Raw genomic sequence first — 27,301 nt, 5'->3', positions numbered from 1 at the left:
AGCCAGTTTTGTGTTAGCATTAAGTGAAACTTAATAAATGTGAAGGTCAAAAGGCAGTGACTTTCTGGCTTAATGCAGAGCATGAGTTTCATTCATACAAGACAATGGGAGACAAGAAGCAAGGCTGTCAACAGCAAAGCATTTAACTGATTGGCACTAGTAACACAGAGAGGGCACGTAGTCACCTCTGTTGAGAAGACTCACAACCCCACCTAAAGTTAGCATGAAAATTTACCTAACTCTCTGATGCTAAGTTAACACATACAGTGGAAAAATAAATATTAATCTACCTCTCAAATATGAAGCAACTCCCCTCCTCAAAGTGTTACAGAAGTTCCCTTTCCACATTGTCATTTTACCCTTAGTCGTTTCTCAGTCTCTTTTTTTCTTAGCTTCTAATTCTTCCAATATAGTCATACTAGATTAGCCCAAAACTATCTTATTTGCAGTATAAATCCCACAAATAATCTACCCAGCCCTCATGTATACAGAGGAAACTTACTGCATCTACAAGTCTTCAAGTGGTGAGTATCTGCGGAGAATATTATTCTGACACCAGGCTAACAACAGTTGTTTGTAAAAACACTTACTGCGAAGTCACAGCCAGTGCTTTTCTTGATATCATCCACTGTCAGTCCTTCCCAAATTTCCACAAGGGTCAATCCCTTCTTCTTGTCCACATCAAACACAGCCTGTCAGATTCAAATAGGACACAATTTTTTTATTCTCAAAGCAGTAATAAAAGATGCCATTATCAATTGGTTTCACTTTTCACTTTTCCTGACTGACCAATAAAGATTTCGGCTACACTTATTCGTATCTGAGAGAATCTAAAATATGAGATGAATTGGTTTTGTGAGAAAAATGTGCAAATATTCTTCACTGCGTGAAACGAGGATCATGCTTCCTGCTCCAATCTGGTGAGCATTGGGAGGTGCAAAGGAAAGGGTTGAGACATTCTTTGCTGCAAGACAATGCTGACCAAGAGGTCATGAAGGAAAACAGGACGCGGCAATGTCTCCCTCATTCTTCTAATCCTTTTTAAAGTCAGTAGAGATGTACAGAGTAGATGATCACCTTTGTCAGATTATAAGCTTCTCCACCAACTATTGCATACCCAGTGCAAATTTTAGTATTTTCAGAAGGTAGCAATAAAGACAAGATTCGTTGTTGTATTTTTAATAGAGAGCCTGGGAGGATGTGGCTGAAGGAGCAAAGGCTGTTCTTTCTGATGTCTTCTTAAGTTATGCTTTCCTCTTCCAAGGCTCAAAAGAGCATCAAATAAAAACACCCGTAAAATGAAGTTCACTTTATTGGTGCTTACCAGAGGGAGATACACAGGTGGCAACCTTGTTGCCAGGGAAACCATAAGCCTATTGTCATTTTCCTTAAAAAAACCCAAGGTCAGTAGGAAAAGACCAGTGAAGACTGAACTTTAAATGAAAGCAAAGCCTTAAGCTCATCACAGAGGTATACTGAAGTTCAGCAGTCCTCTGGGAAAATGGGAATGATTTATGAGACTAAAAAACAATAGCTCCTCAAAGTCTTAAAAGAGAAGCTGGGCATAAGAAACATAGGCACTAGGAAGTTAGTGTAGAAACAGAATTTGCAACACTATCTAAGCACTAAGCACTGTTACACATTTGTGTCACCTACGAAAGCAACCAGATCTGGCAAGTGGTGACTCTGTGAGAAATTTCTCTTTCTTTTTTACTCGCTTGTCAGTCCTTGTTCACTCTTATTTTTTTGTACTTTACATTTGTATGCACCCAGTTAGTAGAAGGCTGGAAAAACTTTCACATTTTCATTTATTTTTCCTTACTTTGTGGACAAAGAAACCTTTAAATTAAAGTAGTTATATACCACTGGGACAAAGCAAATTCTACACAGGCACCTTTGATACATTCTGCTTTTTATGAAAGATGGCTCACAGAGGGACTACTCTAAGCCCTTTAAAAATGTGAACACTGATAATAAAAGGAGTACAATTACAGCAAAAAACCTTCAGTCATTTATCCTTTGCTGAAAAGATCCACTAATGTACTTTGAGCAGCAGCAGCAGCAATATCAGATGCTCACATGTACTTCGACTGGAGAGAAAATTACTTCACAAATGGAATCAAGAAAGGACAAAAAAATTAAAGCCTTGCTGCAGCTACAGGTTGTGTTTCTCTAAAAGAGTCTGTAGATACACCAAGAAAGATGCCATTTGTCTGACACACATGTGCTACACAGTTGTTGCTCTGCTGGAAAAGAAAATGAGCTGTGATTACAGCTGTACCTGGGGATTTGCATTTCACATAGCTAATTTTCTGCACTACTTTCAGAAAAATAAGGAGATAGATAGACACTTTGCATACTTCTCACATGTGGCATCTTTGTTCTGAAGGTGAAGAGTTTGGTCCAGTATGACAGAAGTCAATGGTGAAGCTTTAAAAGGAAAAACACGAGCCTGCAGACCTCTGGAATTGAACTCAAAGGGAATCTTTGCCCTTCGTTGACAACAGATAGCAAATCTATTTTTCATTTTTACAGAATTTTACTACTTTTACTGAGCATCCCTTCTTAGGTATAGAAGAGTAAAGTATTGACAAAGATTCAAGAAAAGTACTTTACCTTCTCTGTAATGATGCGGTTTACACATTGTTTCCCAGTTAGTGGTAAACTGCACTTTTCCAAGATTTTATGGACATTGCCCTGTGTTTAACAATATAGACAAAAATTAATTTTCAAAATCAACACAACTTACTCAGAATTCAAATATGTACATGAAAATGACATCTGTAGCCATTCAGTGTTATTGAAGATTTCACTATACTAAAAACACTCTTTAAATTCACTTCTACAGCAGCTTATATCTCTGGTGATTTGGAGCACTTATTACTTAAATCCCACATATAGGGAGGTGACTAGTAAGAATTTCAGTGTACCACTGAGTCAGCTCCTGAGTTTAAAAGTTCTGCACATTTCTGCAAAAATTATCCGCATATTGTTCTGCAAATAATAATTTGCCTTTCCTGCTACAATATGAGGATAAGAGATATATGGAACCTCACTGATGACACATAAAGGACAAAAATTAGGGAAAGCCATTGTGGGCATGACTTTTCTCTGTCTTGTACCGTATCACAAACAGGATGTGCAGGGTCAGGCATACACACAGACATTTCAAATCCCCAGGGCTCAAGTGCATAGTCATGCTCCGAAAATAGTAAATCCAGTTTATTTAGCAGCTGAATTCCCATTCCTTCCATCTCTCCAGTAAAGCCCAAAGCAGGATAGCAGATGAGTGCAATATGCCCATCTTCAGGTGCTACAAAGAAGTTAAATTACCTCTGGTTTATACAGAACAAATCAACATGCAAACATTGCAGAAAAGAATGTATATATAGAAAACAGGATTTACTTTAAGACACGTCTTTTTCTGTGGCATCAAACACCAGCTACTTGAAATCCTGGGGAAAATATTACCTAACGAGAATGCATAGTTTATGACATGAAGATGGGCAGGTAAGATCTGGTGATGATGGTGGTGAGTTTTCTGGGTTATTTTCTTTAACAATTCTTCGTGCCCCTCCTCCCCCTTTTTTTTTTCTTTTTTTCCCTTCATTTTTTTTTAATAGCAATTCACAAATTGGCTTTAGATCCTGCTAAACGAATGTAGGCTGCAAGAGCTCTGAATGGATATAAAAGAAATGGATCACTACATTTTTAGTATTTGTAGGCATTGTACAGAGGTAGCATTAAGTGCGTATTTGTCCCATTATCACACACTTTTTTTTCTCTCAGTTTTCAGTTATGCGTTTCAAAACTCTCAGAATATTACATGTCTCATTTAACCACCTGAAACCAATATTTTTAAAATTTACATTCATCAGTTTCCCTAAGTCTTAATATAAACCCAGGAACTGTCTCTCAGCCAGTTTGACTCCTGAGTGTTAACAAAATAAGCAATCCATGTGCTTCTGAATCTATCTTTCTCTGTAAAGAACTATTTCTTCATTCCTGTTCTAATTATACTGGCAAGATCTACATCTGGTATCAAGTCAATTACTCTGATGAAACTCAGTCACTCTTAATGAAAATAATGACTTGCAACGGCATTACTTTCAACCGATCTGCTTGTATCTTGTCCATCTTGAGTACCTTCCTGCACACTGCGCCTATGATTCATCTGTGCTCTTTGTAATAACTTCAGTAATACGTCAGGTGTACTTCTCAGCCATGCGAAATGAAGTGTCTCTTTTTGATACACAACTGATACTGAAACGTATGGACTTACAGAGAACAGCTTGAATGTCTCCTGTGACCCTGAGAACTGGTACACTCCAGCTTCTTAACACTTGAGCTGAAGATTATTCCATTACCAGTTAGCATTAAAGGTGACTTTTGAAAGACAGCCATCAGGGCACTATCAGAACAGGAATCCAAACGGAACTGCCTGAATTTTTACCATGTGAGTTTATATAGGATTTGTTCAGATAAAGGAAAAAACTATTGTGTAGATACATAAAACCCTAACGTCTTTCAGCCTGCTTTAAGTAAAAAATTCTGTTGTTGAAGAACAAAAACATCTCCAATCTTCCACAACACATTAAAATCAAAACTATTCACAATGATAGAAAGGAGTTTTCGATTCAGTCCTCCATAACTCAGTCATATCCAAATCAAGTGTTTAAAAGTGGTTTCTATTCTGTTTTTCTGAATGGTGTAGTCAACTCATTTCACAATACGGAACAATTACCAGCCATTACTTTACCATGTTTTGCAAAACATGTCAGTAATGATACAGGGGTAAGAACTTGACTTTTCTTTCTCTTAGGCAGTATTTAGCAGACTAGGCACAGATGCACAGTGACTGTTTAAAGAACAACCCTACATTCTATCATTTTTCTTCATGGCTATAAACAAAAAAAGTAATTTAGCAAAAAATACATTAAGAAATACCACAAAGAATTAGACTTAAGGTCCATTTGCTAAGTGTCTCATAGTGGTCTAAGCATACGGAGCAAAATTTGAGCCACCCTTTCCACAAATACGCACTCCTGGTTTCTGACATGGTGTAACGTATGGTTCTCCTGAGCTAGAGAGTGCTTCCGGGCTATGCTATTTAATTGTCACTGATGAAGTTAACCTCACAAAACAGTTCAGTCCCTTTCAGACTTAATTCTTTGAGTTCCTGCATCATCCTGCTGATCATCCACAAATTCTTTAGCTGGCTGTGAAAAATATTTCTTGGTGTTTTAAACATGCTGGTTGTTAATTTGAGTTGGCTACCCCTGCTTTTTTATAAAGCAGTGACTAGCCATTCTGCATCCATCTTCTCTATTTTGTATGTTTCTATGTTACCCTTCCTCAATAGAGTTTCTTAAGCTGAAGAGTCTTCTACAAAATTCATTTCAAGTTTGGTCATTTTCCTTCTGTACCTTTTGTTTTTCATTAAATGTAAAAAATTCAGGAATTTAAAAATAAATAATTTGGGGCAGACCATATTTAGTTTTATTTGTAAAACACTGTATATCAGGGTTTAAAACGAGGAAAAAGCTCTGTTTGAGTGTTAAGACAGATACTAGTTTCACCCTCATAATTAAGTGTAAATTGTATTTTGCCTGCACTGCAAGGACTCAGCCTATTGCTATGTTTAAAAATTGCAGCAGGTATACTGAAAAGAGAATACACTTCTAATCCTTTAGAAAACTTATTTTAATGTTTAACAAGCCATTACGATTAAAACAAAAAAAACAGCCTTGAAAAGGATTAAAAGATCCTTCACAAGATCACAAATCAGACAAAACTGACTGCAAGAACCACCTATTACAGCAACTCTTGAACACGTCCATTGAACGTACTGCATATATCCCATGCCTTCCGCTGTATTTCCATCCATTAAATCTTGACTGCTGTTGATTTACAGGAGATTTTGGTGTCTAATGAAAGATTTCTTAGTATTTATTTGGAAAATAAGATGACAAAAATGCCTCTATACTAAAAAAGCCAGCAAACACAACAGACTATCACAGCACATGCAGATATTTATTTCACTCAGTAGCACACTGGGCTTTGAGCGGGACAGAAGATTGCTCCTCTGATGCATAGATACAGATGCAGTAAGTTTGTGATGAAAATCTTTGGTGTAAAGAATTTAAAAAAGCCATGAATATAAAATTGTCTACATAAGAAGCAGTCACCCCAATAAAAAGCTTCTGACTTTTTTGGGGGGAGACTGTGAGAGAGATGTGAGTCATACAGATTGATTTGCTCTGTACATCCATTTACTTATTTACACATACGAATGCAAAAACTAAGTCAGACTCAGCCTCATTACTTAAAATGTGTCCCTTGAGATCATACCTTAGTATAAATTGTAGAACTACTGCGTTTTTTTAAAAAAATTTTTTAAGTGAAAATTCATTCTTCAATGAATTATTTTCTTATGCATACATACAACAAATCTGGAATAACAGAAACACAGATATTTAACAACAAGTTCATTTTAAAACACAGTTCCCTGAAAGCAGAATTTTTCTCTTAGTTTGGACAGTCCCATTTTAAAAGTTTCAAAGGACAAGTTTCCTATGACTTTTTGTGGTAGACTGTTTATATATATATAACTCCGCCCAGAAGAAAGTCTCCAGGTTAAACTCTATCACATAATGATGTAAGGCAGCCTGTGCCTCATCATGCCAAAAATATCTCTTCTATTAAGCTGTCAGTACCAATTTCGCTGGCAACTTCAAAGGTAAATACTTTTCCATCACAGCAAGTACTTAACCACGGGGAACCTCATTTTTCAAATTATTCTGAGGTGAAGAGTAAAACCTCTGAGGTAGCATCTACTGTAGCTCTGGCAATTGCCACTCTCAGTTAAATTCGCATGAATTAACTGAAAAAATGCGCGCCACTTTTAAAAATCAAGTTAACATTTCATTTTTTTCCATGGTGAATGATTCACTAGAGGAAAGGAACCACACCAACCTAGCCCCACTGTGGTACCTCCATAATAACTAACAGCAAAACTCTCAAATCCTCATAAAGTAGCAGAATGAATATAAGTTGTCTTATTCTCTTCATTTTTGTTTGTTATTATTTAGTTTGGTTTTTATTTAGAAAGAAGCAGCAGAGCCTTACCTTGGCTGAATGCTCCATGGTGACAACCACTTTGGTCTGTGCACTGGATACCAGGTCCATGGCACCTCCCATTCCTTTCACCATCTTACCCTAAAATTAAATTTTTAATGGAAATGTAACATTTTTACTATATTAAAAACAAAAAAAGAATATATTATCTGCAATGACAGCACAAGATAATCACCTTTTCCTGAATAGAAAGCCAACCTGTTTTATCACCACTGTATTCAAACACTATCAGAGCTTCACCAGAGTGAAAACAGCTGTCTCATTCTAGGCTCTGTATGAGGCAAATAGGAGAAGATTGACAAGTAGAATAAGGATCCAGTGCCAGGGCTGGTGCCCTGGGCTGTAACTTAGGTCTGAGTAGTACCATTGGCTTAATAGAAGCCCTGATACTGAGGAGCAGTGAATTTAATTCCAATGGTCCTGACATTAGAAAAGCAGTGTTCATTCTTCTGTTGATAGAAATGTCATTACTTTGTCAAAAGAAATCTTTGCTTATGAGATGTACCAGCAGAAACATCTCAGCACTCCTCCTGCCAGTTTAGAAGCCATGGCTCCTAGCACTGTTCCTAGCACAAAACCCATCTTTTTGTTTTCCAGATGTCTGTGGATGTCATTTCAGAACACGGGCAAATAAATGAACGTGGAGCAGTATTCATGTCTGTTTGTCCCTCAAAACAAGTAATGCTTTCTGCCTCCCTGACTCATTCTTCTCTTAAAGAGTGTCAGAATTGCACCTGTTATCACAGTAGCTGTAATGATACAGCATTCAGCCCCTGCCTGCTTCCACTACTTTAAAATGAATGCATCTGATCTTAGAAGAGATCCAGACCTGTCACACTTCTGATGGGAAATGACCATAAGTATGAAGTTCTATCAGTATGAGCAGAGCAGTCATTTTTAGAGAACCAGTGCTAGACCCCCCCAAAAAAACCCACGAGACAACAACCTCACATGTACTCCAGAGCTGCTAAGGAGGGCAGAAAGGGGAATGGAACATCAAGGCAACTGCATCATAAGGAAGGTTAGTAGGAAACATGAGGGAAGGAATTTTACAGATTAGAATCAATTAATTGTATTTGCTCTCTTTTGACTTTAGTTATCTGTAAAATAAATTATGGATGGTAATACAATATACACTGATTTATATATAAAACCTAAAAGTATATAGTTAAATGACTGGAAAACTTCCTAGTATAAAGCTTTTCTCTTATGCTTCCTTATATTACCTATGTGATTCAGCACCTTACCAGTACCAATACCTATGGTCCATTACATAAAATATATGGAAGAGACTTGTTTCATTAAGCTGCCAGGTCAGCAACTTATTGGGCTCTTGATCTTAAAGAAGGAAACATACACACACACTACCCCTCCTCCGAAAAATCGTATATTCTTACTGTTGCACAGTGAAGAAAAAAATCACATCCTCCTATATCCACAAACAACTAACCCTTTTGGAATTTCTCAGGACAGATTAATATTTAATATTAATCACACTAATTAACATTACTATATATATATTTCTTTGACAAATACAAGCCTGAAAGGGGTGTAATCTCTGTCCTTAACTTCCTGGCACTGCTCAGATCATTCTCCATCCTATCCAGAAATACAGAGCTCTTACAGAGACTGCAGTGACCTCTCACCTGCCTGCCAGTGGCTCACTGACAAGATAATGCAGAGCAGCTGAAGGCAATGGACTATATACCCATTAACTCCGAATATGTTTGTGTTGAGGATTACGCTATCAATACACCTGTCCTGACAACATCATTAGTTCATTTTCCAGGCCTTGTAGTTCTATTAACTAGTAAAGACCTGTGGCAACTAGGAAATATCCAAACAAGTGCGTGCCAGTGAAGGACATTGAGAAATGAACTGCTGGAGAAGCTGTCATACAGGACTGACAGAAGAGACTTCATCCCTTTTTGTACACAAAAGCAGGAAAATGCAAGTTAAGTTGAAGAGAAAGACTTAGGGACCTTATAATTACTCTATCTGCTCCTTCTCTTTAAGCAAACAAACTCATCACTGCAGGGTGCCTGGTAAAGCAAATCAATTAAGCATTAACTCCAACTAGTCAAGTAATTACATGCTTTTATTGTGAGAAATATCCAGAGCATAACAGCCTTACATCTTTCTCAGTCCATCTATGAAACTCCCACAACTTGCATCTTCCCCCATACCATATTTGTATATGGGACAGCTGCATCCTAAATTTGAATTAAAATGCTTGAGACTAACAGGTGATTCCCAAAACATATTTTGTTCCTTTTTGCCTAGGATAAGCTTGCAGACTAAAACAGTTCTGATATTTATAAACACTACATTTACAAGGAACAAGCAATTTCTGTTTCTTTTAAATTTTAATAACATATTTAATTGCTGATGTTAAGTCAGGCTGTTTTATTTCAATACTTTGCATGCAATATACAGTCTGTCATAAAAATTAAACATTTTCTCCTCCTGAAGACAGCTTGCCACAGCCACCTCTGCTGCAAAATCTCTGAAAAAACCTAAATCGAGTTTATAGTGCTGGATACTAACTGAAGTGGGAACTATACATTTAACATCCATAAAATGTTAATTTTTATTTATTTTTGATTGAACAGGGCGAGTTGCAGACAGTAAAACTGTTCACTCTTGGTTACTTGATAAGGCATTTATGTGTATGTAAAAATCCATACAAAGTTCAATCATTTTAAACAATTAATTTAAAAAAAAAAAAGGTATTTCGAATAAGCAATTGCTAAACTAATTTTGCAGTTTTCCTGCTTACCATGTTGGTAAAGTCCAAGGTTTGCATGCCCACCTCCCCATCCCCTGATTTATGTAAAGATTTTTTTTTTTTAGTTCCCAATTACATTGGTGCTGCTAGCTTAAGAAAGCAGGAGGAAAGACTTAGTTCAGTGGTAGAGCACTGGTAATTTTAAGCACTATTATAAAGCCCACTTCATCACAGAGCTTGAAGGGAGAAAAAAAGTTTTAGTGTTAGCCATACACTGCCTGGGATGTCCTGGCAACATACATAGAGAGGGATAGGTAGAAGACAGAAACAAGCTAACAGGTTCTTTGTAGCTTCTCAGTTACCATAAGAGGCAAGGGAAGAATTCTGCTTCATCAGCATTTCTTCCTCAGTGTCTGCCTGAATAATTTTGAGATCCTAGATGTGGAAATTCCTGAACCTAATGGATTTTTTTTTTTTTTTAGTTTTAAATTAAGATATTCAGCTCCTCTGCTTTTTCACCAGCCATAAAATTACATCAAATTAGTGGAATTTCTTTTATAATGCCTACTTATTGAAAAATAAATTATTTTGTTATTGTGGTGATAGGGCATCTTTAAGAAATAGGACAGAAGGGTACATATTTTCTCCTCTGCTGTCTTCATATCCGAACACCACTTGTGTGGTCAAAATACAGCATTAAAGAGCCTTAGAAAGTAATTTAGCCTAATACTAATTCCTAAACAGAAACCTTCCTGTTTGCTTGGTCACTTGTGGCATCCAAGACAATCTGCAGCATTGCAGCAGAAGCTTGTAAGTACACCAAGTTGGGCGAGACAGTCAAGATATTTTTCAAGAGAAAATGAACTTTTTCCACAATGGTATTGCAAGCTATAAAGATGCTTTAGCAAGCAAGAAATAGTTTATAAGAAAATCCAAACTGACTAAAAAGCGAGGAAAACTGAGGAAAAGAGGAAAACGCTATTAAGGTCTGAAGTCCACGCTGCTGTCTTACACTTTTCTTTGAGATTCCCAGGGGGAAGGACTTTTCTTCTGTAACTGAATTTTATAGCTGCTCCCAACATCATAGGGTAAAATGTGTCTGAACTGATCTGGTTATGTTAAAAGAACTTAACCTTTTGAGATAAACATATATCACATCAACAGTACGGCAAAGCAAAGCTTCGAGAAACTGTGAAAACTTACCACTGGTAAATACAGAGTTTGAACGATTAAAATGCAGATGGAAGTAAAAACTTTAAATTCCATTTAAAATTGAGTATTAAAGGACAGCCAAGATGAAAAAATATACTCATTTGAAAAGGAACTGAGCTACTCCTGTGTTAAGAGTCTTTGCCCATGTCACCAACTGCCCTAATACTATATTTAGTCTAAAATTTCTCTTTCCTCGATTAAAGAAAGAATACATATGCCTCACACTATGCTCAAAGTTGGTAAAACTACTATTTCAAAATCTATTACAGAAGATAATGAATGCTGCTAGTTTAAACTACTGTCCTCATGCTGGCTTCACATTCAATCTGAACTTTCAGGCATCCCCAGGGAAGGGATGCTGAAACAAGCTACCTAGGATGAGAGAATAAAGATTTCGAGAATGTCAGTATGGTCCCTGATGGCCACAGATGCAGACGTGGTGGCACGTACAAAATGCATTGCCAGTCTCAGCTTCCTTATGAAAGGCAATAATTATGTTGTGCCAGGGACAGCTAGTAAAATTCAGAGCAACTGGAACAGCATGAACTCCACAGGGAAAAGCAGAAATGAAGGTAATGCAGTGGATGCAAGGTACTTACATCATCACCATCATTGATGCTACCACTGAGATCAAAAGGATGAACTTAGGACCCCTTCAAAGTTTTCTGCTCTGCCCCTCTCTGTAGTGGTATGTATGCACTACTCATCATGGCTTGGCTTCACGAACGAAGATTTGGGAAGGGCTTTACTCATGCTTATGCACTACTAAGACACATTAGTCACACAGGTCTCTAGCTCCATATAGGTACTGTCTGTCTTCAGAGATGTGCCAGCTTCAAATGACGCACACAGCACAAGTAAGGAGGTCATCAGAGTGATAACTTTTTAACAAAAATATAAATTGTGGGCTTAGATGTGGCTAGGTGGGGTGTTTTTTGTTTGGTGGAGTGCATATTAGCACAGACCTTACTAGCTTTATACAATAAAGACGCCAATCAGAGGGTAATATTAAAAAAATACATATGCATAAATATAACGACATAAAAATATAGATGACAATTCTTTTCCCATTGCTAACAGTCCTGTCCAGTGTTTAAAGGAAAGGTACATTTACAGTTGATGCTAAAATAAAAGCCACAACTCTTTCAAATTATACTTCCCATTTCTTCAGTGAAAAAGACTGGATGAAGACTGTATCAAAATAGATGGATAAAGCTGAAGATTAAGTATTCTGACATATACTACCTTGTCCTATTTTCCACTGATTCTATATCTTTATTTGGCACAATTACAGAATTATTTGAATTACACTGTGAAGGGAAACCTTATAGCAGCCCCCCCATATCTTAAGGAGGTCTACAAGGAAAGCTGGTCCAGGAAAGCTGGAGACCTTTTACAAGTGCATGTAGTGACAGGACAAGTGATAATGGCTTTAAACTGAAAAGGGTAGATCTAGATTAGATGTAAGAAAGTTCTTCACTGTGAGGGTGGTGAGGCACTAGACCATGTTGCCCAGAGAAGTTGTGGATGCCCCATCTCTGGAAGTGTTCAAAGCCAGGTTGGATGGGGCTCCAAGCAACCTGATCGAGTGGACGGTGTCCCTGTCCATGGCAGGGGGGTTTGGAACTAGGTGATCTTCAAGGTCCCTTTCAACTCAAAATGTTCTATGATTCTATAACCATGACAGCTAGATTAGATTTTACTCTGAGAATATGACTGTAAAAATATTACCAAGAAACACTAGGAAATCATTAATGGCATTTCTGAATCAGAAGAGTTGATAATGCAACAACACAACAAAGAGTTAATGCTGCCCGAACGCAACAAAGCTAAGCACGTGCACAACAGGGTGAAGATATTTTTAAAAGGATGTCCAAAATAAAGATACAGTTTTATGGCTTAGCCATACATAAAATGACCCGATTTTTAAGAATTCTAACCAGGTATCTCCTAACACACACATAATGAAAAGCAAAATGAAAAAGCAGGTATAATTTTTGAAAGAAAGGAACATAAGTTCCTGAGTGACAGATACTCATCGGCAAAATTTATTAATAACTCTTCCCTGAAATGTAGCATACACAAATATATGCGTGAACTATATTTTTACTTTCCATACCCAGAAAATTAAGGCAACATAAAATATGTGCAAAGAAAGTTGGTCAAATTTTATTCCTTTATTTTCCCATGAAACTAACTTGAAATAACCGCTGACAACAGATTCAAATGACTGAGTGAAATTCAAATGAATACATTGAGAAACTGCATTTCAGGAGCAACCCAAACCAGTCTGTGACTGTAAAATGAGGTGGGGGTTTTTTTCTACAGTGATGAATGTTACTTCAGTGTAACAGCACAGCTAAGCCTTTTATTTACCTTTGCATACCATTTCCAAAACACACAAGAATGAAAAAATACTGCCAACAAAATGCTAGTCTCACTTGAAAGTGATGGTTCCATATCGTAGTCACAATTGTTACCACTAACCTATAGATCAGGAGTCTTTTGACATGTGCTTGTATATGTGAGACAGGCAGAATTTCTTAAGCTGCTCTCATTATACAGATGCCTAATGCATAACTGCCACCTCCCCACTGAAAATTTAAGAGACTATGAATTAAATACCAACAGTGAGCTTCTACATTCCTTTCATGCAGTCTGAGGAGAAATAAACACAAAGAAAATTGATAGAAAAGCTCTCAAAATGTGGAAATCATAGAGCTAACAATATGCTCCCTTTGTCCTTTAAGGCTCCAGGACTCTTCCAATGGCGTTAATTACGTGCTCTTGCAGGGCTTTCAGACACATATTTGTTAGAAGAGAAGCAGTAAGATGATGTACTACCATAGGTTTCATTCCAAGACATGTGTCCACAAACACCTGATACCTCTTCATATTAAAATAATAGCCCATTGAAATGTAGATTTCCAAGGGCACTCTAGGTAATTGCAGGTTCTGTCCTTCTCCTTTGTTCAGCTGCCGCTGTGTAAGCCCTACTCAATCATGTTCCAGACATAAGCCAACTTCACATTACTACTAAGAGAAGCCCAGTCCTTGAACATAATTAAACTGTGTATTTTCTATTCACACAGGATTTAGTTAATCTGCACTGCTTAATTAATGTTATGGTTAATAGTTAAAATAAGTTTCTGAAAATTTCTTGCCATGCTGTACAACTTGAAACGAAATACTGACAGTTTGACATGCCAGTGCAACAGCACAGAACAGAGTTACTAGGTACTGTGTTTGCATTCAAAATGAAAACAAGCCTTGTGCAGACACTCCTACTCAACCGAAGTGGCAAACAGCCCTCAACAGGCTCCTTGGATAAGACTGCAGTGCTGTCAGGCATTCAGGGATACGTGTCCTCTCTTCCACCATTAAAAATTATAATTTCAAGTCAGAAAAACTCCTGCCTCTGCTCTGACGTTTGGCACTACAAACCACAATTAAAAACAAAAACAAGCCAAAAAAACCCTCCTCAGCTAGCCTCTGCCGGTTTACTTTCATTGTAAAAACATCTCTACCAGTTAACACGAAGTCCAACTCGTGGTCAAAGCATCCAAAACTCTGCAAAAGATGTTACTTCAAAGCTCTGTAGAAAAACTACCAATAATGTATAAAATTATATTTCTAACGTCTTAGGTTATACTGACCTCTATGGATGGTAAATTAAAAAGATTTACTACTAAATTTGAATTGAATTTCCTCATGTCTTCCTTTCAGACAATCTTTGATAGATCTAAGCCTTTTCGTATAATTTTATTTCCATTTATTTCATTATTAACATTTTAATCCTGTAGGCTTGGCTACTCCAAGTCAGAGCATTAAAAACTGAGACTGCTGCTCCTAAAATTCAAGGATTATTTATTTTTTTTCCAAAAATCATCCAGATTTATGTATCCAAACTGCATTGCCCTGCACAAATTGGATCACCCTCCTCCTCAGTCCCCTAACTGCATTACCTTTGCTATCAAAACATGACTTTTATACTCTAGCAGAATATACAACTCTAGAGTTACTTTTCTTGCTCAAAATTGTATTTAGTTTATACTGCCTGTAGGGAATAGAGGTGTTAAATGGTATCAGCCCTGGTATCATCTTTGAGGCTGCTTATGAATTCAACTGCTGGCCACCAGGCTTTGAGCCTGGTGCCTTAGGAAACTGCCAGCTTCCTTAGCACCTTTGGATGCATTCTGTCTGCTCTTGTGGATTTACACATGACCAGTTTACTTAATCAGTAATCTGTTCTCTTCTGTGGTGGATTCTACCGACTCTTCCTCAAATTCTACCACTAGCCATAGAGATCATGCCGCTAAAGTCTAAGGCAGAGGTGTTGAGTACCTCAGCCTTCATCCAGAATCACAGAATCATAGAATCATTCACGCTGGAAAAGACCCTTAAAAGCATTGAATCCAGCCATTTACCTAACATCGTCCACTCCACCACTAAACCATGTCCCTCAGCACCACATCTACACATCTTTTAAACACTTCCAGGTATGGTGACTCCACTGCTTCCCTGGGAAGCATGTACCAGTGCTTCACATCACTTTTGGTGAAGGCATTTTTCCTAACATCCAATCTAAACCTCCCCTCGTGCAACTTGAGGCCACTTCCTCTTGTCCTATTGCTTGCTACTTGGGAAAAAGAGAACAACCCCCACCTCACTAAAACCTCATTTCAGGGGGTTATAGAGAGTGATAAGGTCTCCCCTCAGCCTCCTTTTCTCCAGGCTAAACAACCCCAGTTCAGTTGGCTGTCGATCAACATCCTTTTCTGCTAGGCAGCTTTCCAGCCAGTCTGCCCCAAGCCTGTAACCCTGCAGGGGGTTCTTGCGACCCAGGTGAAGGACCAACACCTGGCCTTGTTAAACCTCATACCATCGGCCTCACACCCTCAATCCAGCCTCACCAGAACCCTCAATCAGATCAACACGTCCACGCAACTTGGTGTCCTCTGCAAAACTTACTGAGGGGGCACTCGATTCCCTCATCCAGACTGTTGTCAAAGAGAACAGGCCCCAGTACTGAAGCCTGGGGACCACCACTTGTGACTGCGCATTAACTGGACTGAACTCCATTCACCACCACTCTTCAGACCCAGCCATTCAGGCAGTTTTTTGTTCAGCAAAGACAACACTCATTCAAGCCATGAGCAGCCAGTTTCCCCAGGAGGATGCTGTGGGAAACAGTGTCAAAGGCCTTACTAAAGTCCAGGTAGACAATGTTCACAGCCCTTCCCTTGTCCACTAAGTGGGTCACCCTGTCATAGAAGGGGAACAGGTAACTCAGTTAGGACCTGCCTTTCATAAACCCACACTGACTGGGCCTGATCACCTGGTTGCCCTGTAGACGCTGCGTCATGGCACTCAAGATAACCTGCTCCATGACTTTGCCCAGCACTGAGGTCAGACTGACAGCTCTGTAGTTGCCTAGATACTCTTTCTGACCCTTCTTGTAGATGGGTGTCACATTTGCTCATCTCCAGCCAATTGAGACCTCCCCACTCTTATAGGACAGAAAGGATAGCTTCATGATGGTAATCAGCCAAACCACAAAATTTAGAGTTTTTACTTGCCTTTCAAATAAAGGTGATTATCATCAATCCAAGAACCCAAATGCTGCAGTATGTAAGAAATAGTTAAACCAAACCTAAGTGCAAAGCTAAATGTAAAATGTTAAATAAAATACAGCTTAAAGCTTCCTTACACTACGAGCTTTCAGCAAAGTCGATCTTTCTATCATCTCACACAAATCTTGTGACTAAAAAAAAAGATGCAACTCACTCATAATTCACTTTAACTGATGATAACATATCATCTTATTTACAGGAAAATCAGGAAGATCTGAATTCTATGTGTTGGTTAACCCCATTTTAAAATCTGTACTGTAGAACAGTAAAAACACGTCAGTAAAGCAGATTAAGAATCATCTGAACAATGGATCTCAAAACAAGTAGCCAAAGGGAAAGGATTGCTGATCTCCTGGAAGGACTCCTGGCTGGATTTATGGAATGTCATCAGCCATATTTATTCACAAGTAAATACAAACTCACTGCAAAAGAAACGTGCAGACAGCTGAAGGTTAATAGGAGTAGCAAATGGGGACAGCAGAAAGTCACATTTGGGGCATTCTAGTAAAAAGGTATACCTCAAGGTTACAAAAAGATAAATAAAAGCTACCCAAAGTTGAATTTTATATGTTCCTGTTTTGAAAACCTACTTGTTATTCATAAATCTGGGGCTGAACAGAATGTGCAGACATCTTCATAAGCAAAATCAGCAGTTCCAGATATGGAAAAAAATCCCCTTGATTTGGATGCAAAACTAAAACAAGCATCTTCTAGAGAACAAAAATCGCTGAAGGAAGGAATACTTAAGTCTGCGTGGTTTTGAAAAAAACTTAGAATACAATCTAAGCTTCGATGTTTCAAGAAATGTTTGTAAATGAAGCTGTTTTATTAATGCAAAATGCTGGCTTCGTCTTCTAAGATCTTGAAAGACAAGTTACAAAAACTATCAGTAAAAGAATTTCAACGTCATGATCAGAAAAAAGGGTTTAACTTCTATATGGCAAAATACATTCTGAAAGAAGGTAAAAAGTGCACCAAGTAAATATTGTTTAGCCCCTGAAAGCACCGTGTGGTATCCTAAGTACTATTTGTGCCTGCAGTGTCTGTAAATGCTGTGCTTTTGTTCAGTCTAAGTCTAGGACAAAAGCTGAAGTTGAATTTTTAGAAGCAATTTAAACTGTTAAATGTGTTGCTTCAATACAGATGTTACTAGCAGGTTGAAAATACCACAAAAATAGTCTCCAGCTGTGACAGATCTTTTGAAACTGCTGCTAAAAGGAATCAAAAAGGTTGCAAACAGTCAATTAAATATACTGGGAAAACATCTGTGGAAAATATCTTCATTTTGAAGTTTATCTATATAGAGCAAAAGTTGAATTTTCACCTCATCCTCTAAAGGTAACTGTGTAAGTACCTCGAGCAAAAATTTAAACAACATCAAAACCTGCTTTGTTGTATGTAGATTATCAAGTTTAGAAAATGCTTGTTAAGCATGACTGATTTTATCAAATATAGAAATGACAGAACTATGAAAACCAACAAAAGTTGGCATGAGGAAATGGCAATGTTGGTTTTAACTGTGAGTTTTAATAAAAAAAAAAAATCCTGCAATCTCATTAGAAATACTATAAATAACAACCCCAAACACTGCTTGTTAGGAAGTTTTCAAACATAGCAGGAAAGTCCTAGGAAAAGCCAGTGGGAGTGGAGGTCAAAATAATCAAAACAAAACTGGAATCATAGCACAATGGGCTTTTTTTAAGAAAAAAAACAAACACAAAACAAAAAACCCTATCTCAAGTACAATGAAACCAAGCAAGAAAACAAGTGGTGAATTGCTCCAGCTCATGACATTTCTTTTAAAGAATGAATATTCTAGTGAGTAGTTTTTAGATTCAGCACAGATGCAACTGCATGGAATTTTATACCCTGTGATACCAATATGGTCACTTGAAATTACTGGGATTTTTTGGCATAAAAATCTATCCACTGATGACTCAGAAACACTGAGTCATTTTGAAACACTTCAGCTTTCTGAGCTATCAGTAGAGGTGCATTTCTGCTTGATTACTAGGAATACTTTAGAGCAAGAATCTTTATTTATTATATATTCTACTTGGGTATTTTGAAGAATACTCAAGTGCCGCTTCAATTTACAAATACAACAAAAAAGAAAACAAAGCAACTTTTCCCACCTAAAATTCACCCCATCACCTTCTGCTTTCTAATAGGCCTTTCAGGAACAGCTTGAGTAAACAGAAGGCTTTACCAGGTGCAGGAACATTTAACACTTCTTTTGCAAGCCCAAAGGACTGTCAAAGAAGAAAATCTCAGGAGTTAAGTAATCTCGACTATAAAGGATACTCTAGAGACAGGTTTACATAGTGACTCTCATTTTGCAAAAGTATAAAGAGAACATCAGTCCAAGGCAACCCAAATAAACAAAACCTAGAATTTATCTGGCTATTGAAATAAAAGGTCGTATAGATTAAAATCATCTTGAACTGTGCCTAGAATAAAATCTCTAAACATTTTTTTAAACGAGTTTATACTGTAACAACTTACCTCTTACCTAGAAAAAAAATTTTTCTAGTCTTCAAAATTTTGACAGAGAATGTAATAATTCAGAACCATTTTTTAGGCAAGCAAGTAATTTCTACTCGTGTAAGACATCACAGTTAATATGAAGGAAATACTTCCTTAAAACCAGAGCTACTTCATCCATTACAAGCAAAAAAGTAGTTTTTAGTCTGATGTAAAGGAAAAAATATCCCACTCAGCTTCTTAGTGGCATATACCTGCAGTACTGGACTGACAGTGTATATTACTTATATTTATGTCAATCATCTGAAAAGAATGCAGTTCAGTAATGTAAGGTTTTTTTAAATTAGCTAATTAAAATAGAGTTTGAGTGACTTATCGTACCTTTAGGATACAGAGGCATAGATAAATCAGCTAAATTCCTATTTTAATTACCCAGGGTTTCAACACCTTGAAAAATTACTATCATACTTTTGCCTTGGCTCAAACAGCAAACCTAAAATTGTAATTTGATCTATTCCTTATATTTCAAAGTGTGTGTGGTTCCTCTGTAGAGTCTGGTTTCATTATTTTGGATTCTACTGACAAGTTCTTGTAACTCAAGACAAAAAAAGAAATTGGAATTGGACAATGCAAAGCTAACCAGTATTACCTTAATGCACATCATACTTGGACCCCTACAATGTCCCTCACTATCAGATTATGTTTAAAACACAGAGTTCTAACAAAAGACATAAAACAGCAATAGAAGGATCACAGAGTGATACACTAACAGCAGCATTAATTTTCAGACCCCATTTTTCACCACATTAACTGGGTGACAGTGCAAGTAGCAAAGTCTTGGAAAAGCTAGCACTTGTATCAGTAGGATCTGAAAAAAACCCAGCCAGCACTAGCCCATCTGTTCTCAGTTGTTTGACTATAAAACCAGGTTGTACTGTGAGAACAGGTAAGGAAAACTGTTTTCTTATGGATTTATCTCCTACATGCTAAAATCCAACCTAGCCACAACCCCTTCACATCCCCTACAAATGCTCACACAGACACCTGAAATAGCCCTTCAGATAACTCTTTCTCCCTGCTCTGCCTGTAGAGACCTTGTCTTTGTACCCTCTTGCTGCAGCTTATGCTCCAGCCAGTGCTCCACAACTGGTGTGCTCACAGGCCTACAGAAGTCACACAGACTGCTGGGCTCAGCTAATGTTTCTCCAAGAGACAGGGCATGCATCTGGAGTTTTGACTCCTCTACCCAGCTTTCAGTTTTCAGACTTTCCTAGGGCCTTTAGCACTGCTCAGACAGATAGAAATATGCCTCATTACTTCAAACCAGGCTAAAAAAAATTTGTTTCTCAACATCTCTGATATAACCATATCAGAAAAGCCATTGAAAATACCAAACTTGTAAACTGTCTGAATGATACTTAAGCTTTTCAATGTTAAAACATAAACTGTGACAAAGAATGGCTTAATGTCATCAGCTGCTTAAACAAGATTGGGATTAGTTTGTGTTTCTGTGGTTGAAAGCTGTAGGACTATTTGGGTATATACAAGAGTATTGGTTCCTTCTACACGTATTCAAAATGGCAGTGCGGTGATCCTTTGGGAAGAACGCTGAGAAAAATAATGCAGACTTTTTTTATGATTTTATTATAAGACACATACTATTTTACACCTTCCATCAAGTTCTTGCTCCGTGTACAACTATACTAGGGTTGTCACTCTCAAGAGAAAGTAAAAAAAGTGATGTTTGAAAGATGTAGACCCAAGATGAAGAAAAAAGGCTTACGTAAATTGTGTCTCGCTCTTCACAGTGCCTAGCACAAGCATAATTTTAGAGGGCTGACTCCTGATAATTGACTGCTTGGCACCAGAGCACGCAAGGAAACCTTTCAACTTTAAAGCTGCATTTGCATTCTCTATTTTAATGCTTCAAGCTTCACAACCCGCATTCTGCTTCAGCCCTTTTCTCCTTTGCCTGACCCTCAGCTACATTTATATTATCCTAAATACAGTGCACTGACAGTAGTACAAACACCTACTTACAGGAATCATCCAGTTGGCCAGGTCACCATACTTAGACACCTGCATAGCACCAAGCATTGTCAAATCAACATGGCCTCTGGCAACAGAAAGTATGTAATTAGCATATCACATTCAAATAACAGCCCACAAATTTTAATCAGCTTTTGTCACATTCTCATTACATCAATAGAAAAATGGTGGCATACCACAGAGGCAGCAACCGCTTTGTCACACATGTAGTTGGTTTTTTTCCCCTCTAGATGTATCACTGATGCAAATTTTTCTGTCTGCCTACTGAGCCTCAAAAGTGTTACTTTTGTCTGGTTTTGGTTAATTGCATGCACAGTCAATCAGCTCTGAACTCGCACTTTAAAGTGCACTCCTTCACATATTTACATGCACTCATTATCTTTTCAGAGCCATTAGGATTTAGTATTTGTTTGCATCCAACCTCTTTCCCAAAAAAACAAGCAAAAAACAGGTGCAGATGGTGAATTTCCATTAGGGAGGTGGAATGAGGATCATGTCTCCAAGCTGAGCAAGGAGAATACACAAAGTGCAAGTACAGATTATATACTTCGAAATAACCAAAAAGGAGTTGTTAAAAATATAGTTATAGATGTGATATATATGGCCAGGTGGTGGTAGACATGAACATCCCTATAGTATCTATTAGTTACAGTGTTTTTCTGTTTCCAATACCTAGACCTAATCCTCTGTAAACCATCGCTGAATAGATCCATTTTCATTTTAGAGGCTGTTAAACGCTAACCACATTTCAAAGAATTACTCATGAGTTCAGACACTGAATCGGTTTATTCTTTTCACGTTTGTGGTGTTACATACCCTCTTATCATTGCAAATGATTCATCGCTAGAGAAATAGGAAGAACCTGGAAGAACAGTGACTGTCTCCTTACCTGTAAAAGAAATAAGCTGTAGTATGTATGTATTTTGTCTCTTTGACAAATGAATTCACAGCCATTAACCAAAAAAGAAAAGTTTTTTATCAAATTCCTTTGGATTCTGTACAGCTGTAGATCAGATTACACTTACTATGTCACACGTAAAATTAATCAATCATAATGAATTGTGAGTTTGTTACAGACTTCAATGATAGGATTGGCCGCTCTTTGACCACCTGCAGTTCCAGGCAAGACATCACTGACACCAGAGGCTAAGAAATTTCTACCAACTTCAGCTTTCTGCTCTATCCAGAAAAAAAGAGAGAGGCAACTCTCTTTTGAAACAAAGAAAAAGCATCTTCAGCATCTTGCAACAAGGAGGTTGCAAGGTACAGCAAGCAGACCAGATTGAACAGGCTAGAGTTATTATGATGTAGAATACAGAAAAACAAATGACAGATCTCCTCTGCTCTTGCTTTGTTAAAGCTCACAAGAAAATGTGCTTCTATGTGCTGTACTGCTCTCTGCACAGACCTTGGGTCAAGCAATGGAGCACACATGGAAGTGTCCTGTTTTGACTCTGTCCAGAGCCCTCTCTTTCCTTGCCTGCCAACACTTTGAATCAATTTAAGCAACAACTGAGTGTGCAGAGTGCCTCTGAAAAGGCATAAGAAACATAAAGATGAAATTATAAACCATGCACAGGAAACTTGAAGAGGAAAAAACCAAGACTTCAGCATCAGATGACATTGTGATGAAAAAGTTGGTATAACAACACAGGGGAAGAGGAATGAGACATCATTAAACAGTTTCCAGAAAGCAGGGGAAAACACTCAATGAGATTAACTAAGAGGATGGGAAGAGGGGAGGAAACATCGTAAGAAAATTAAAATAGAGACGTGCTTTAATTTATTAAGTTCCTTTTATGTGAACTTGACATTGTATGGAAATTAAATTTTGACTCACAAAGTATTGTAGAATTAAGGCCTGTAGGCAGTCTTGCAGTCAGATCACAAGAGTTCACCATGCTAACACTCAGGCCTACTGACACTGACTGAATTGCCTTCTCCTACCAGGCAGTGGGAGGGACAACATGGCCTGCAAGCAGCATGGAGTGAGAACCGTGGCACAAAGTGACAAGCTAAGGCATTGCTGAGAAGAGACACAGGCTGAGGACCAAATAATAATGTAACAAGAGCACCGTATTACCCACTTCTTGAAAGTGTTCTCAAGAGGTTCAGTACCTCTAAGTATTTTTGCTGTAAGACAGAAATCTACCCTTCAATTACAGTGAAGGTAACTTCATGTGAGACATTCAGAAAATGGGATGAACGCCAACAAAAAAATACATATTTCAGAGAAATACAATTACATTTGCAGATAAAAACTCCTCAAAAGCCCAAAATGGGAGTATATTATGAAAATGTGGACTTTGGGGGCTGATAATCACCACCCCAGTCGATGAATGCAAACAGAATTCCTGTTCCTTTCCCATTTAGCTTTTGTTTTCTTCACATGATTTTCTAAATTTGACTGAAAAGCACCTAGAATGGTCTTAATCCAAAGTGTCAGTGGAATTTAGCAGCTTCTGAATGTTTCAGCAATTATAATTGTGGCAGGTGCAGCCACCCTGACAAGGACCTGACAAAGACCAGGGCTTGCCCAAACACCTGATAAAGATCAGACGGGTGCCTCAGGGCTAGTACTTGGCACCTCACAGTCCAGGCCCCTTAGCCTGCCTTTGTCTTGCATCTGCCCCCAACGAATTAGAACGACCACATCTCAGACTTCACTAGGACACAAACTGAGCCCTCATGGAGAACTAGATTAGAGTTGCTCTTTCTTGGAGCAGTGGGCAAGTTGGGGACTCTCTGCTTCGATCTGGATGCCAGTCAAGGAAACTCCGTGTGACTGAGTGAGCCCTCACTCCTGCTTTGGGGAGTACATTATTTCTTCAGGATATCCTTGAGTAAATCCTTGTTGCCTTTTGGGTGAGTGACCCCTTGGTTTTGGGTACCCTTCAGTGGGAGATTTCCATTCTATGAGTGAGTGCATACACATTTTGGTTCATCTTTCTTAAAGAGTATTCTTCACAGTTTAGAAATTAGTTGTGTAGTAATACGTCCCTCACAGACACCTGAACCTGTAATTAACTTTAGTCTCTCAGAGGGCTGGGCAACTGTAATTGCAATTAATCTGCAATTTTTGAGTAGCTACCACTGTCTGTTCTGTGAGTACCTCGCAACAATAATAATAATTTTGGTGGCAGAGCTGAGGTTCTTCTATCCTGTGTCCTGTCTACTGCAGCCTCAGAGGAAGATATGTAGGTGCTCAACACTGAATTACCAATACTAGAATAATCTGATTTCCATGTTGCATTCTGACCTCTTATGTTAGCTTCATCTCTGCAAGATTAGCTCTTCAAGAATATTTATCAACCATGAATTTACAATTCAATATCATCTTGACATCCATATAAAAGCACAATGATTTTTCAGAGTATTTATCAGGTTCTTGGACATATTTTTCCATCATCACTCTGTTAATGCGTTCATTTCTAGGCACCCATATTTGAACTTGATTTCTAATGTACATGGATATAATTTCACCTTTTATAGTAAATATTTTTTTATTCTGAAAAGCTTTTCCTTTCCAGTGGCACCTTCAATAATTTAAAAAATGAAAACAACAAACAGCATCAGTTCAAGCATTAACACAGCTCTCAGGCACCTGTGACTTTTCCTTCACACAGTGTATCACAACAGTTGTCTAGCTACTGGTGAAATGCTGGACTCAGTTCCTGAACAATTTCTTATTTCAAATCAGAAGATGGCCTGTTTAAAACATAATAGTGAAACAGGAGCAATGACATAGCAGTATGATAAAGGTACCAATTAGTTAAGCCAGGTAGCAAATGTTTTAAGTCAGTGATTAAGTCAGTGATCCATAATTGCTGGACTGCACCTGATACTAAATTAAAAGCTTGTTTGATGTCAGTGCTTTATCTCCTTTGACTTTTCAGAGTGTAATTGTACTTGCTAACAAGCACAGAGAAAGGTACTGTCTATGCAGATACCTAGGTTCACACCCATACATATGGATATACCATACATATGAATATACTGGCAGTGCTAGGTTACTGGTTGGACTCAATGATCTTTCAGGTCTTTGCCAACCTAAATGGGTCTATGATTCTGTGTATGTATGTATGCATACATTAAAAAATACTAAACAAAAAAAATAGGCTTTTCATATAAAACCCACAATCATAAGATGTCACCTATGGGTCTCTAATCTAATTTATAAGGTGCCAAGGCCTACTTCTGTTTGTCACAATGCAATATATCGGTGTTATTTTACATGGAAACAGAGGACAGACACAGGCACAACTGTCCATGAAGAGCCCAGAAATCAGGCAGATGCACTAAACGGTAAAAAGCTCAAGTTTTTTATTTGCATGGCTGCCTCTGAGGTGAAAAGCCCCAAAACGGCTGGACAAAAACAATACATGAGGACTGGCATTCCCCTCCTATAGTGGCAAAAGCAGCAGAGTTCTCTCGTGTGTCAGGTCCCATTTCAGGAGCTCTCTCCCTTGCCCTGGCTACCACTCCTTCTCCAAAAGCATGAGTTGCATTCCTGGCAACCCACTAGCAGGAATAAACCAGCCCATTACACACAGAACATTTTAAAACATTTCCCAAACATAAATCATTGAAAAACATTTTGTAGAAGACACAAGGTGAAAATAGCAGGAAATCAAATTTATATTCACAGAGAGGCTTCAGAAAACAATTTCACTTCTGAAAAGAAAGATTTGACCCTTTACTGCCTGGCCTGGAAGAGAATTTCTTGCAGTGGCTATGAAAATGCATCGAAGCACAAGCTCTCTAACTAGAATATTAAACACTTCCATTGATCAAAACCAACCATCACTTAGAAGAAGACAAATACATTAATATTTATAAGTAAATAAAACAAGAGTCTGGGTTCAAATACTGAATCAAAAGAAAAATTTTAGATTAACAATGAATGACCATTTTCCATAAACTATTTAAAAGATTTTACCTGCATTAATCAGGTCTGGATCTACTTCATTTTCAAGTGGATAAGGACCCTGACAACAACACAAACATACGGCAGCTTTGTATTGCAATACTTTTGTGATACAATTCATAACTGCGTTATTATTTCTAATGCTTATTGCTGAAAACAGATAATCACAGACACACATTTTTTTTGTCTTTAGCAGAACAACATCCCTGATGATAGAAGCCACAGTTTATATTAACTAACATATCAGGACTGATGGGCTATTAGAATTACAAAATAACCATGAAGTCAGGGGGTTGGGTTGGGTTGGTTTGGGGGTTTTTTTTGGTTTGTTTTTAACCAAAGTGACAAGCATTTTTCAGAAAAAGGCACGGAGGGCCAACTTCATAAAGTCATACAATAGTGAAAGTAATATTCACTTTAAGCTTTATTTAAAATAATGTTTGATAAGGCTTACAAGGCTCACTCTTGCTCTTCAGTTCTCTTTAGAACTACTGAAGGTTTCGACTCCTTCCAAAACATATACTTAACATCGTACTTATCAAAGTGGCAACTATAATCCTGAAATGAGTGTTTCCTTAAAAACTTCCCTGCACATGTTATCATCATATATGGAATATTATTTCAATATGTTTTTTAATAAAACTACAATCAAGTTGGGGGCGGATCAGCAAGAAAGCCCAGCCACTGCAAGGTAAATACACTGCAATAAGCGATGAAGACGTATCCTTACCAAACCCAGGACTCCATTTTCACTCTGTAAGTGAACAGTTATGTCTGGACTGATGAAGTTACTAGCCAACAGCGGGATTCCGATACCCAGATTAGCTGATGAAGAGAATTAGTTAAAGCACAAACAGGAATACATTTACTGCAAACTAGAAAATGAAAAATGTTATAATTGCACTATGATTAGATTAGAACTGTTCTCTTAACAAATACTTTCATTTTAGTTAGATGCTTCATATTTGTGATGAATTATTTTGCCACTTGAACTGTCTAATTTTATTCTGTCAAATGCTTCACATAATAAACACACAGCACAACTCAGCTTTGTTTCCAACATACCTAACTTTTCCAAGAAATTAATGCAAAACATTCAAATGCTAACAAACTTTCTCATCTATCTCAGCA

The 27,301-nt window shown here is 37.7% G+C and overlaps 1 protein-coding gene across 1 annotated transcript in view; it reads right to left on the bottom strand.

Moving 5' to 3' along the window:
- The window catches only part of OXCT1 (3-oxoacid CoA transferase 1), a gene marked incomplete at its 5' end in the record, with an annotated part of 79,314 nt that overhangs the window by 7,812 nt on the left and 44,201 nt on the right, over nt 1-27,301 (bottom strand). The window contains 7 exons of the mRNA XM_010140079.1: nt 591-692; nt 2,617-2,697; nt 7,129-7,218; nt 21,235-21,310; nt 22,060-22,132; nt 26,183-26,231; nt 26,901-26,995. Of these exons, the coding sequence (XP_010138381.1) occupies nt 591-692; nt 2,617-2,697; nt 7,129-7,218; nt 21,235-21,310; nt 22,060-22,132; nt 26,183-26,231; nt 26,901-26,995 (566 nt within the window). The remainder of the gene's footprint in view (nt 1-590; nt 693-2,616; nt 2,698-7,128; nt 7,219-21,234; nt 21,311-22,059; nt 22,133-26,182; nt 26,232-26,900; nt 26,996-27,301) is intronic.

Source organism: Buceros rhinoceros, unplaced genomic scaffold, assembly GCF_000710305.1.
Source record: "Buceros rhinoceros silvestris isolate BGI_N320 unplaced genomic scaffold, ASM71030v1 scaffold2507, whole genome shotgun sequence".
Lineage (NCBI taxonomy): Eukaryota > Metazoa > Chordata > Aves > Bucerotiformes > Bucerotidae > Buceros > Buceros rhinoceros.
This window is presented reverse-complemented; position numbering and strand designations above follow the sequence as displayed.